At 37.0% G+C, this 12,500-nt stretch overlaps 1 protein-coding gene across 1 annotated transcript in view; it reads left to right on the top strand.

The window, feature by feature from the left end:
- The window catches only part of LOC138007060 (cGMP-specific 3',5'-cyclic phosphodiesterase-like), a 104,245-nt gene that overhangs the window by 70,620 nt on the left and 21,125 nt on the right, over window positions 1-12,500 (top strand). The window contains exon 9 of the mRNA XM_068853750.1: window positions 550-625. Coding sequence (XP_068709851.1) covers window positions 550-625 — 76 coding nt within the window. The remainder of the gene's footprint in view (window positions 1-549; window positions 626-12,500) is intronic.

The raw sequence follows: 12,500 nt of genomic DNA, 5'->3' as shown, positions 1-12,500 counted from the left end.
CACCTTTGAAACAGCGGCAAATTTGTATGCCAGCCGCGTCAAGCAAATAATTTTTACGCAGTCATGGCAGCTAAACGGTTTTAAACAAAAATTGAAGACGAAATTAAACAGATTCTACTCGACAAAAGCTCGAGATCTGCTAACAAGGCCACCCACAATGATGTGAAAACGTTGAGAGGCTTCTGCAAAGAGAAAAATTTGGACAAAAGCTTCCAAGAACTGAGCAAAACAGCTCTGCTTTGAGTTGATGGGAGGTATAACAAAACACTTATGATCAATGCTCAATGCCTCGGGGAACATTGAGGGTCTCGGGGAAAGAAAACTCACTGTTTCGCTTAGCCATTCATTAAGTGCTTAATATCTTTTTTTAGTTTTAGAGGCTGATGGCCATTAATTTTCTATGCTGTCTTTAACCTGCAGAGGTGACAATTAAGTTTATAATTATGCCAAAAATGACGCACTCTTGAAAGCACATTACGGGACTGCAATTTTTCCCAGTTAGTCAATACTTAATGTGTACTTTCACTCTGTTTTAATTCTTACCTCAAGGCTGATGTTGAAAGTGATTTCAAAACCAAATCCATTCTTTGCATGCCAATATTTGATACAAGTCAAAAGATTGTAGGTAAGTGCTCAAGTATTATGGAATAATTTGCAGTGCATACCTTTCAAAGGAGCACTGGAAAAATTCATAAAAGGTAAAGCCTTACAGCTGTACTTGTAGCCAGTGGGATGCACTTAGTGGGATGAAGGGTATATATATTATGGTTTCATTTTGTTTTTGGTTTGAACTTTTTTCAAACCAGTTCATTTTTTATTTCAAACCAGTATAAATTTTTTGAACTGTTTTTTTTTTATTAACTGTCTAAAAAAGGGATTTTTCCTTTTTAGGGGTGTAGTTAAAAAAACAGGGGCTTGGTTGTTTTTAGGGGGTCTAAAAAGAAGTATATATGTTTTCCTCCCTTCTACTCACCTTCTCCCTCCTTGGTTGATAAACCCTTTCATTCATTTCACTTCCCCACTGACACAGCAGCACAGGTTCTTTACAATCTAAGCCCCTTCATCCTACATGTGAAAGAATGCTTTACTTCCGCCAATCATGTTCATACCCAAAAACCAAGACAACGGTTGTTTTAGACTAAACAGACTGACAGTGCAAATAGGTGATGTGTGCCAATCCCTTACCTACAATGCAGTGTGTGACAGTTGCAGACCGCAGACTATTCGTAACTCGCAGTAAGAGCTAAACGATTTAAAACGGGGGCTTAGACTTGAATACTGCTTTTCAGCGTTATTTGAAATGGTTGCTTTAAAGACTTAAACACTGTTTATTGACGCTATTTGTATAGGAAGTCTGCAGTTGTCATACACCTCCTGAAATGTTAACTGTTTCTGGCATATAAGTGCGTAAACCTACTTAAGAGCTTATCCCTAATCACTAAGCTTAGAGTTTAATTAACCCTAAACACTAAAAATTATTGTTCACATGAATAAATAATTATTGCCTTTGATAGCATCATAGACAACAGTCCATTGTAATAATCTTAAAATGATTTCTCTAGTTTACTTTATACATGGTCCATAACATTCATAATTTTCGTAAAGATATCCAAATATGTTAAAATGTGTAGTGTTCTAAACAAATTAAACTAGTTTTAAAAATTTAAACTGGTTTGAAAAAAAATTTTTTTTTCAAATCAAAAACAAAATTAAAACGCAACATAATACATGTATGGGCTTGTTCCAATTCAATGTTGTAGTTCAATTTTATTCCCTGGTTTGATTTTAAACCAGTTCAAATTTTTTGAACCAGTTTGAATCTTTTAAATGGGTTTATTTTTATCAACTGTCTAAAACGAAATTTTCCTTTTTTGGGGGGATGTGCTTTTGGGGGTCTCAAAAAGATCGAGACATTCCTTTCCTACGGTACTCCACCCTGATATTCCCCATTGCCTCTATTCTACCCCACCCTTCCTTCACAGATATATCTTCCTTTACTTTCCAGGTAGCCCACTCCTTGAATACCCCTTATACCCACTCTGTCTACAACACCCCTCACAGACTTTTCACAGTACTTTTCGTTTCTACTCACCCGAACCTGAACTTGAACCCCTTATCTCTGGAGCTGTAACAAGGCCAAACATTTCTTGAAAAATCAAACAAAGAAGCAACTCGGCCTTTTAGGAAAGGAGGATTGATTTGAGCCAAAACAAGTAACAAAATGGGAACATCAGATGATAACTCAAAAGAAATGGGCTTTCAGCAACGGCAAACTCTTCAAAGGAAAGAATAAGAAAGTATATTCAAAATGGGAACTGTTTCAAATCTTATCCCATGTGCACAGTCGAATTTCTCACAGAGGACACAATTATGAAAAAGTGACTTCAAGAAATTGTACAGAAATCAGCCAGAAAGTTGTTAGCACACTAGTGAAAATATTGCTTATTCCATGCCTAGAAAATGCTAATGAATCATTGGCAGCTCCAACATTCCTCTCTTTGATAGAGATAGACTGAATAGTAAAAGGTCACCATTGTACCTCAACAGTACTTGCCCTTATTGAAAAACCATTCTGCTCGAGTAGTGACCAAGTTTGAAAAAATCCAGTCACTTATTTCTCTTTCAAGATTAGATCTGTGCAGTGCTACTTAAATGTTACTTTCAATTCCAAATAAATTTCCCTGCCTGAAGGGGCGAAGTTAATGAATGAATAAAAATAAAATAAATACGACAACGGTTGTTTTAGACTAAATACTTCAAATAAGTAATTACTCTAGTCACTGCAATTGTGTCACCGCCAATCCCTTACCTACAATGCAGTGTCTTACACGTGTAGACTGCAGACTGCAAACTAATTCCTAAAATGCGGGCAGTGTCCCTACCCTTACATGAAAGCTAACCATTCAAAATAAGTTCTTAACCCAAATGCACTTCTAAAGCTGAGTATTTGACCCTAATCACTAAATTTTTTGGTCTTTGATAGCACCAGAGACAACAATCCACCATAACAATCTTAAAATGATTTCTCTAGTTTATTTTATACATACTCCATGAAAAAATCTACTTCATTACAGAAAGATGTCCAACTATGTTGAAATGGGTGGTGTTGTAAAAAATAAAATAAACTGGTTTAAAAAGAAAAGGACTGGTTCAAAAATTTGGAATGGTTAAAAAAAATAAACCAGGGGATAAAACTGAACTACAACACATAAAACACTGTAGTGTATGAGCGTACGTAGACGTCATCAGTTCAGGCTGAAGGAAACTGTAATTTCTGACGGTCGAGTGGGAACGAGCTAATTACGGTAGTCAGAAATTGAATATTCTGTTGGCATGATAGCCAGCGAATAGGAATACCGCTAAAATTAGAAGCCATTAAAAAAAAAAGAGTTTTACTGATGTTCTTTATTCCACTTTATCTCTGAAAACGAGATCATTCACATTTTGATGTATTTCATTGAAACACGCAGGGTTGGCTTGGGACAAGAATCGGCAAAATACGGCAATGCAACCTAGAAAGGACGAACTCCAAACAAGTTCCGCTCCAACACTTAAATAACGTTTAGTTGCTTTACACAAATTTTTGAAAACACAAGCTAGTGAAATTTCCCCCTAATTTTACGAGAGCTCATTGCGATTACGTGTTTATAACATGAGGGCAAATTTTTCTTGTCACCATCGAGGCACATCGAAAACCAGTCGGGCAAACGGATTAAAAAGCACTTGTTCGTTCGTATTTTAGAGAAAAACAAACAAACAAATCAAATTCAAATCAACTTCTTCGTTATGTTCAAAAGAGTACAGATAATTGTCATTTAATTCCAGTTGACAATAAAAATTCGATTTTCATTCCGGAAAAAAGGAAAAACCGATTAAACCACTTTTTGAAAGTAACTAACGGTTTAGCGCCCATGGAAAGAGTTTGTGGACTAACTTCTTCCAGTAAGTATGAAGTATTACTGGTATTCTGTTTTGTCGTTGTCGTTCTCCTTTTCTCTCCTTTCGTTTCTGTTCTAGTCATATGTCCTCCAGGCATCATGTAACCTTATCAGAGCTTCTACAGATATGCCAAAAATTGCAAAACAGAGAACTCGAAGCAGCTCTAAGCCTCATTTATGTTTAGGTGAGCTAACCTGGGTTGATCCTGCAATCCAATCGAAAACCAGCACCTGTTCAGCGGTCAACTTAAAAAAAACCAGCTGACCTCGATAAGCTCTTTGCTTGAGCCCGCGATATGGTCACGTGATACTGGTTAGCGGACACCTTGTTTTGACAGATGACAATTTATCAAAACATGGATGTCTAATATCAAAGATATATGCTGTAAACTAGCATGGACGGGTGTATGTACGTACGTACGTTTTGTACGTACGGACAGACTGACGGTGGATGACGTCATGGCTATAAAGCCGAAATTTCTCGCATCGATGCGTTACCATATTTTCTAAACCTTGGTAGTTGTATAATATACTTGAAACTTCCCTCAGTACGGTAAAACACTTAAAATTGTTAATTGTACTGTACGTTCTGAGTCTAAAATCAAAACAACAACAGGCCTATCTTACTATGCTTCTAAAAAACAGAAGCCGCCGTAATTACCTGACCAAAAGACTTAGCAGTAATCGTGTTTTTGATGAAAGCGCAATGACTTAACCCCTTCGTAATTTGCCTTACTGGATGTTACAATAGTGTCAAGATCATGTTTGTAATGAAAACAGGAAGGAGTGTTGCTGACAATACTTTGTAAAGTAAAAAGGCAGCTCGATTACCACAGTAAATTGCAAAAGTTAATGAAATTGACATGTAGTGTCAAGATCATGTTGGTAATGAAAACAGGAAGGAGTGTTGCTGACAGTACTTTGTAAAGTAAATCGGCAGCTCGATTACCGTAGTAAATTACAAAGGTCAATGAAATTGACATGTCACAGGCATTTTGGTGCGAGTGATCGTATTAACGGGGTGAAATTATAGGGGATTCTACTGTTTGGGTTTTAAAATTGTGGCCGTTGGCCGTATTAATGGATGACCGCATTAACGAGGATTTTCTGTAAGACGATATATGGCTGTTTTTCCGGGCCAAAAAAAGTGACTGCAATAACGAGGTGACCGTATTACCAAGGTGGTCGTAAGGCGGGGTTCCACTGTATGTATAAAATAAACTAGAGAAATCATTTTAAGATTATTATGACGGATTGTTGTCTCTGATGCTATCAAAGACAATAATAATTATTTATGCATGTGAACAATAATTTTAAGTGTTCAGGTTTAAGTGCTCAGCTTCGTGGTTAGAGATAAGCTCTCAATTAGGTTAACGCACTTATTTGAAACAGTTAGCATTTCAGGAGGTGTATGACAACTGCAGACCGCCTAAACAGTGTTTAGGTCTATAAAGCACTAAACAATGGTAAACAGTGTTTAAGTCTATGAAGCACCCATTATTTCTCAGTAAGGGATTGGCTGGCACGCATTGTAGTGACTGTAGTGATTGGAGTAATCACTCACTTGAAGTGTTCAGTCTAAAACAACCGTTGTCTTGGTTTTTGGGTTAAGAATATTGGTTCATGGTTGGTGGAAGTAAAGCATTCTTTCACATGTAGGATAAAGGGGTTTAGTTTGTAAAGAAGATGTAATGCTGTGTCAGTGGGGAAGTGAGATCAGGAAATGGCTTTATCAACTGATGTGATATGGTAAATTGACCACTGTAAAGAAATTTGAAAGCTGACGTTTTGAGTGTTGGCCCTTTGTCAGAGCTAACCCAGGCTGTCAAAATTATGACTACTTTTTATAATGAAAAGAAAAAAACATTGATATTCTTTAATCATTCCTTTGGCAATATAATACAAGATTTATATATATTTGTAAATAGAGCAGTATACAACTGGAAAGTAACTACTTACCATTAAACGTAACAATGGTATTATTTGTACTGTTACAATATTAATAAACTAGATTTCATGATCTTGAAAGGAAATTACTCATTTTGCAAAATGGCCTGTTTACAAGCTGAATGTAAAGGAAATGTCTTTGAAATAATCGAAAGTAAGACTAGTAGCACTTCCCAGGTTTAGTGTTGTAGGAGAAATAAATCACTGAACTTCTCCAAACTTGGCCATTACTCGACCAACATAATGGTTTTCGATCTCAGTTATTTTTCCTAAAAGCATGTTGGGGTGCAAGGGTGGCATTTTACTGTCAAGTCGATCTCTATCAAAGAGAGGAATGTTGCTGCCATTGGTTGTTGGGTATTTTTACTGGGTTGCCTATGGGCAAACCCAGTCAAGGTCTGCGTTTAGTTTGTTTGTTTTCTTTTTTTTTTTTTTAGTTTTTTTTTTTTTTTTTCCGTGTCGGTAAAAGTCTTGCCTGTCACTCCCCTGGTAAGTGGTGTCTTTGTGGATAGAGCCTTCTGCGAGTATTTTCTTAGGATCGAGAGGGTAGTGGAAATGCGTAGATTTCTCTGGTGGACACAGTAGAATCATTAACTTAGCCTGCAATGGCGTCGAAAGTCATGTAACGCGAATGGCGTTTTAGTAGATCCTTAAACAAAATATACCCTTATGGAGCTCAATAATAGAAAGTCAGTTGGATAAAATAGGCAGGAATCTCAAAAGCGACGAGCACTGGACTTCGAGAACAATCTATCGCCCGTCGAGACGAAATCAAAGTGAGCAGTATTTACCTGAAGTACATGGTAATTTGACACAATTGAGTTTCTTGTCTTCACGCACGCAATGAAATAGGAAGAGGTTTTCGCCTCTAAGAGCAAATATGTTGTTTGTTTCAATAAAATTTTCGCTGGAAAAGGATTCTGTGGTATTTTCTGCCTTTGTGAATTATAATATCATGTTGTGTATTGAATTTTCGAGCTTAAGGTTCAAATGTGATATGGGAGAGGTTTTTTAGTATTGCTCTGTAAGCAGGAAGGGTTCACAGGCCTGTTGGAAGCGTGCTTGAGTTTCAACAAAATGAGGCCCAAAATCAGTGAAAACTTGTGACGCAGATGAATAATAAAGTAGCTGCTATTTCCAAAATGATGGAATTACCTGGTGATAAATAACGTCGTACGCGTCTTGGAGAGTAAATTTTGACTTTGCATAAACAAGAGTTGGGCGATTGTGATCTTTGTTTTGACTTCGCTCATTTCATGGTCAAACTTTATAACACTTGACAGAAAAAGAAACTTACAAAAACCCGGTATCTTGCCATCATTTGACACAGATGCTTCACTGTTTGGCTAGTAAACATGCCGCGGTAACTTAATCACGGCGCCCGCTGAATTCCGGCCATGTCACTTTCGATTTTGCAATTTACTTGAACGTAGCAAAAATCTCCCAAAATGTTTGTCGCTGATCGTAACTTTTTATATTCTATAGATCGTTTTCACGTGACGTCATCACCTTCCAAAATCTAAAACTAAAGATCCACCAAAGTTTTTATCCTCATCAGGCATAGGAGGCGGCATATCTATATCTGTTGACAATTTCACAGCTCAATAGCGTGCTTCGTTTGGAAACCAGAGCATTTTGAATTTCCGGATTATGTAGGTGCGTGACACAAAGCTACGATCAAGTTTGTTGAAAAATATATACTTATCTCATGATTTTGAGCCCTTTTAGAAGTTAGAGCATTAGGAAAAGTGCTTATGTAAATGCTTGTTTTTTCAGTAGTGATAATCAGTCGCCTTGATAGCCAAAGTCAGTTCCAGATGTTTACACTATTTTCCGGCTTGCGAAACATTTCGACGAATATCTGAAGTTTGGAGAAACGCAGAGGCCTAAAACTTGGACAAGTGTCTTATTTCTTTATCTTCTATAAGATAACAATTTCTTAGCGTTCTGCACTGGATAGTTTTTGATTTATTTTTTTTATTGCGTGACAGTGAAAACGATCTATATTCAAGGTTCAAAATTAATGTTGTTTTCATGTCGTAAATATTTTATTCTCGATCGACCGTCCGGGAAACTTCCTTCTGCTCTTTCTGAAAACTGTGTATCAATATTTATTTGCTTTTTCATCATCAGCATTTGTTAGCGTTAATAGTATTTTCGGTCAGATGTTTCTGTTTTTTATGAGGGGTTTATTGTTTTGGTCTCCCATCCAACACTAACCCCGCGAAACAGGGCTTGACTTCAGTGAAGTTTAGTATTACAAAGTTTTCGGATGCTCATAGGGCACACTTGTGGTGAAAAGAAGTTGTGAGGGAACTTGAAAATTATCAACATGTCAGCCCAGAAGCCAATGTTTCTCGCTTCTCTTTTATTTGTTATTCTTCAGAGACTGGAATGCTGTATTTCAATACCACACAATTCAGTGCCTTCTGATTTTCTGTAGCACGTACCACAGGCAAGCCAGTGTATGCTTCACAGAAGCATCTAGTCTGTGTATAGAATGGATGCGTTGACAACTTTCTCGCTGGTTTCTGCATAATTTATTGGAGCAACTCTGTGTGCTTGGGACAAGACTTGAGACACTTCCCGTTTTGGAACTACTCTTTCTTGTTATTTCCTGCGAAGAGTTTCTGTAACCCATTTCCTTCGAGTTATCATACGTTCATCCATTCTGTTAATTGTTTTGGCTTAGATCGATCCTTTTTTCCTGAAAGCCGGAGTTGCTTCTCTCTTATTTCTTTCAAGAATTGTTGACCTCGCTCTAAAAATCCTCCTCTAAATAGCAATTTTTTTGTAAGTCGTTTGTCTTCAGGTGGCCTTACAATTCCTCTTTTTCTCTATAGCAATCTATTTCATTTACGCAATTGCGTTAGAGAACTCTGCCATATGTGGCTCTAGTGTTGTGTTGCACATTTAACAAGTAGATGTCCGTTTTTCATGCGTCTGTCCTGTTATCATGAATCTCGTCATAACATTGTCAAAGTAGCTGTGGATCCACGAGGCAACAGCCGAGTGGATCCGCAGACTAAATTTTAAACGGGCACTGCCACGGCATAATTAGCCAATTTTAGCACTTTTTGGAACATAACTTCATAAAATTTAGTAAATATGGTGTATTTTCTACAGAAATAAATTACTTTTCCAAATGGTCTGGATAGCACAAGTGTTACTAATATTTTAAAAAATACAACCACACTTTTGAATTTTCGGAACATGTTTCGATGTTTCAAACATCATCTTCAGCCATAGTGAGTGTAACATTAAAATTTTTACAAGATAATTGGTATATATATATAACTATCAGTACAATGATTCTTTGTGGATTAAATGTTCGTTACAAGTAGGTAAAATTCAAACGAACCAACAATATTATATAGAGAACACAACTGACATAACGGTAAAAGTTCCGGATTCTCTCAAATCACGTGTTGTATACAAATTTCCTTGTGCAGGCTGTGGTGCTCGCCACGTTGGTGAAACCAACAGACATTTCTACACACGTGTAAATGAGCACCTTTTCCGGGACAAACATTCTTGATGTTTCTTGCTTCAAAATTATTGATAATGCTACTTCTTCCTATCAACTCAAAATCAAGGAGAGCTTCCATATTGAGCGGTTGAAACCCAAAAGCAACAAACAAGTTGATCATGTCAGTTTAGCATTACACTTTTGAACTTTTACCGTTATGTCAGTTGTGTTCTCTATAATATTGTTGGTTCGTTTGAATTTTACGTACTTGTAACGAACATTTAATCTACAAAAAATCATTGTATTGATAGTTATATATATATACCAATTATGTAAAAATTTTAATGTTACACTCACTATGGTTGAAGATGATGTTTGAAACATCGAAACATGTTCCGAAAATTTAAAAGTGTGGTTGTATTTTTTTAAAATATTAGAAATAAATTAAATTTAAGTGGTATGTTCTTGCAATGCGTGTTTTAGCTACGCTAATAGTAGTATTGACTTTGTTCTGACATGGTTAGTTGCTAGGCCTCTTTTGGCAAATTCTGCGTGCCCGGTTAACCTTTTGGAGGAGTCTGGTACTCTGGTTTCCCATCCGGCCTCATGTGGAGATTGTGTAAGCTACAACAAGTTGCAAAATTGTTGAGACACTTTCATTAAAAAAAATACCCGCCGTACATGTATCTAGAATGTAAATCTTTCCCACTTCCCCTCCCCTCTCCCACTTTCACTGTTGACTGTTTCAAGTTTCCAACACTTTTTCGTCTTGCTAGCGACACTGATAAGGAGGGGGGGGGGGGGGGGGGAGGGGGGAGGCTGCAGGCTGCAGTGTAAGAGATAATAGGTATATTAATGACGCCCCAAGATGGTGAAGTGTCTCCACTACTTTTTGCAACTTGTTGTCTAAGTAAGTATTTTGCACTGCAGATCTGATGCTTCCGAAAGTTACACATGCCTCGTATTATGTAACACAATACCATTTATTCTGTTCCTTGGTGACGTTAACCGGGATGGTGGCGTTACAGTTGAAAATCGTATCTTCCAGGAAACAGCACAATTCAACTAGTACTTTCTTTTCTAGTCAATCCAATACATTACCAGATGATTCGTAATAAAGTTCACACAGTTAGAAATCCTGTACATATCGTCGACTCCATTTACCAACGGTCTATCATACAAGCACGGTCTACTATCGCAACAGCAAGAAATACGATATCATATTATTTGAAAAGTTGTGGTAGACCCTGTAGACCGTTTCATACAAATGTCATAATGTGTAGTCGGTACAAATTTTTCACTTTTGTATCCGGCATTGTAAAACAAATCTCGCAAAGGATTTAGCACAATCGGGTGCTTTCTTTTGATTATTGTTCTCAGTCGGTCATTCCAAAGAACATGGAATTAGCCTGTGCCCGACACGTCAACAAGTTAGCAATCCCCTCTCTGGAAGCAGACTAACCCGAAAGCAATAAGTAATGTTACAAATAGACCTTGATGAAGATGCATCTTTGTATAACAATGTTTGTTAAGAATTAATTTTTTCGGAAAGCAGATGTTCCCTTTAAATGTCTGTTTCTCATACGTAAACAACAGCTAATTTCGTACATGTTGCGCGTGTTTTAGATGTCACGTGTCGACCGAAATATACTTGTTTAAGGCAAATTATTTCGAAATCGGTTCCAGGATATTTCTAGCATACTGTAAAAAGCGAAAGGAAATCACGCCTTTTCATCACACCTTTTCATCTACCACAGAAAGCACTGAAATGGCTTCAAATTACGTCATACCGAAACTCCACCAAAATCCAGTTTATCGCTGGCCATTTTCCATTCACAGCGGATAAGAGAATTAAACCTTTTTTTTTGGAAACATCATATTGAACGAAGATATACGCCTTCCCGTACCAATAAACAAAGTGACCTTATGGTAATACAATGACAACCAACTCAGACAACAAGTTGCAAAATTGTTGAGACACATTAAAAAACACTTTGTCTAGCTTGCAATACCCGCCGTATCTAGAATGTAAATCTTTCCAACTTCCCCTCCCCTCTCCCACTTTCAACGTTAATTTTAAGTTTCCAACATTTTTTTGTCTTGCTAGCGACACTGATAAGAGGGGGAGGGACGCTGCAGTGTGAGAGATAATAGGTAAATTAATAACGCCCCAAGAAGGTGAATAGTGGTGTCTCCACTATTTTTGCAACTTGTTGTAGAACAACTGCCATACGATTCCAACATTTGGTGTCGTTATTGCGCTCACTATGTGAGCATAATTTGGAAATTCTGACATAATTTTGGAATAATTTGGCAAAATTTCGAGCACTGCTAGTAGCTCTTTTAGGAGTACAATCCTCCAAGGCCAAACTTGGCGGACGAAAATAATCCACAAATTCTTTTCTTGGGCACTAAACAGTTATTTTTACGGAAGCTTTATTTGAAGTAGGTGCGTATTTTTAAAAAGTGGTTTAATCGGGTTTTCCATTGTTGAGAAATGCAACTCAAATTTTTAATTCTCAACTGGAATTAAATAACAGCTATCTCTACTCTTTTGGACATAAAGAAATAGTTGATTTGTTTGTTTGTTTTGCTCTAAAATGTGAGCGAACAAGTGCTTCTTTAATCGTTTGCCCAACTGTTGTTTGATGTGCCTCGACAGTGACAAGAAAAAATTTCCCTTTTGCTATAAACACGTAATGACAATGAGTTATCGTGAAATTAGGGAAAAATGTTACTAGCTCGTGTTTTCAGAAGTTTGTTTAAAGCTCCTACTGGCAATTTGTTAAAGCGGATTTTGTTTGAAGTTTATCCTTTCTTGGTTGCATTGCCGTATTTTGCCGATTCTTGTTTCAAATCAAGCTGGCGCGTTTCAATAAAATACCTCAAAATGTGAATGATTTCGTTTTCAGAGATAAAGTGGAATAAAGTACATCAGCAAAACTCTTTTTTGACGCTGAGCTGACAAATATTCCCCACGGTTTCTAATTTTAGCGTGATTCCCATTCGGTAGCTATTCTGAAATGACTTTTTTCCTTTTCAATTCGCTCGCTGAGGACGTGCTTGTTTTCTTTTAAAACTCAAGCGATTCAAGAAAAATTTATTGCCAAACTAGTGATTTCCCTTGAAAAACCAATATCGTACTC

The sequence above is a fragment of the Montipora foliosa genome, chromosome 6 (assembly GCF_036669935.1).
Source record: "Montipora foliosa isolate CH-2021 chromosome 6, ASM3666993v2, whole genome shotgun sequence".
NCBI lineage: Eukaryota > Metazoa > Cnidaria > Anthozoa > Scleractinia > Acroporidae > Montipora > Montipora foliosa.
This window is presented reverse-complemented; position numbering and strand designations above follow the sequence as displayed.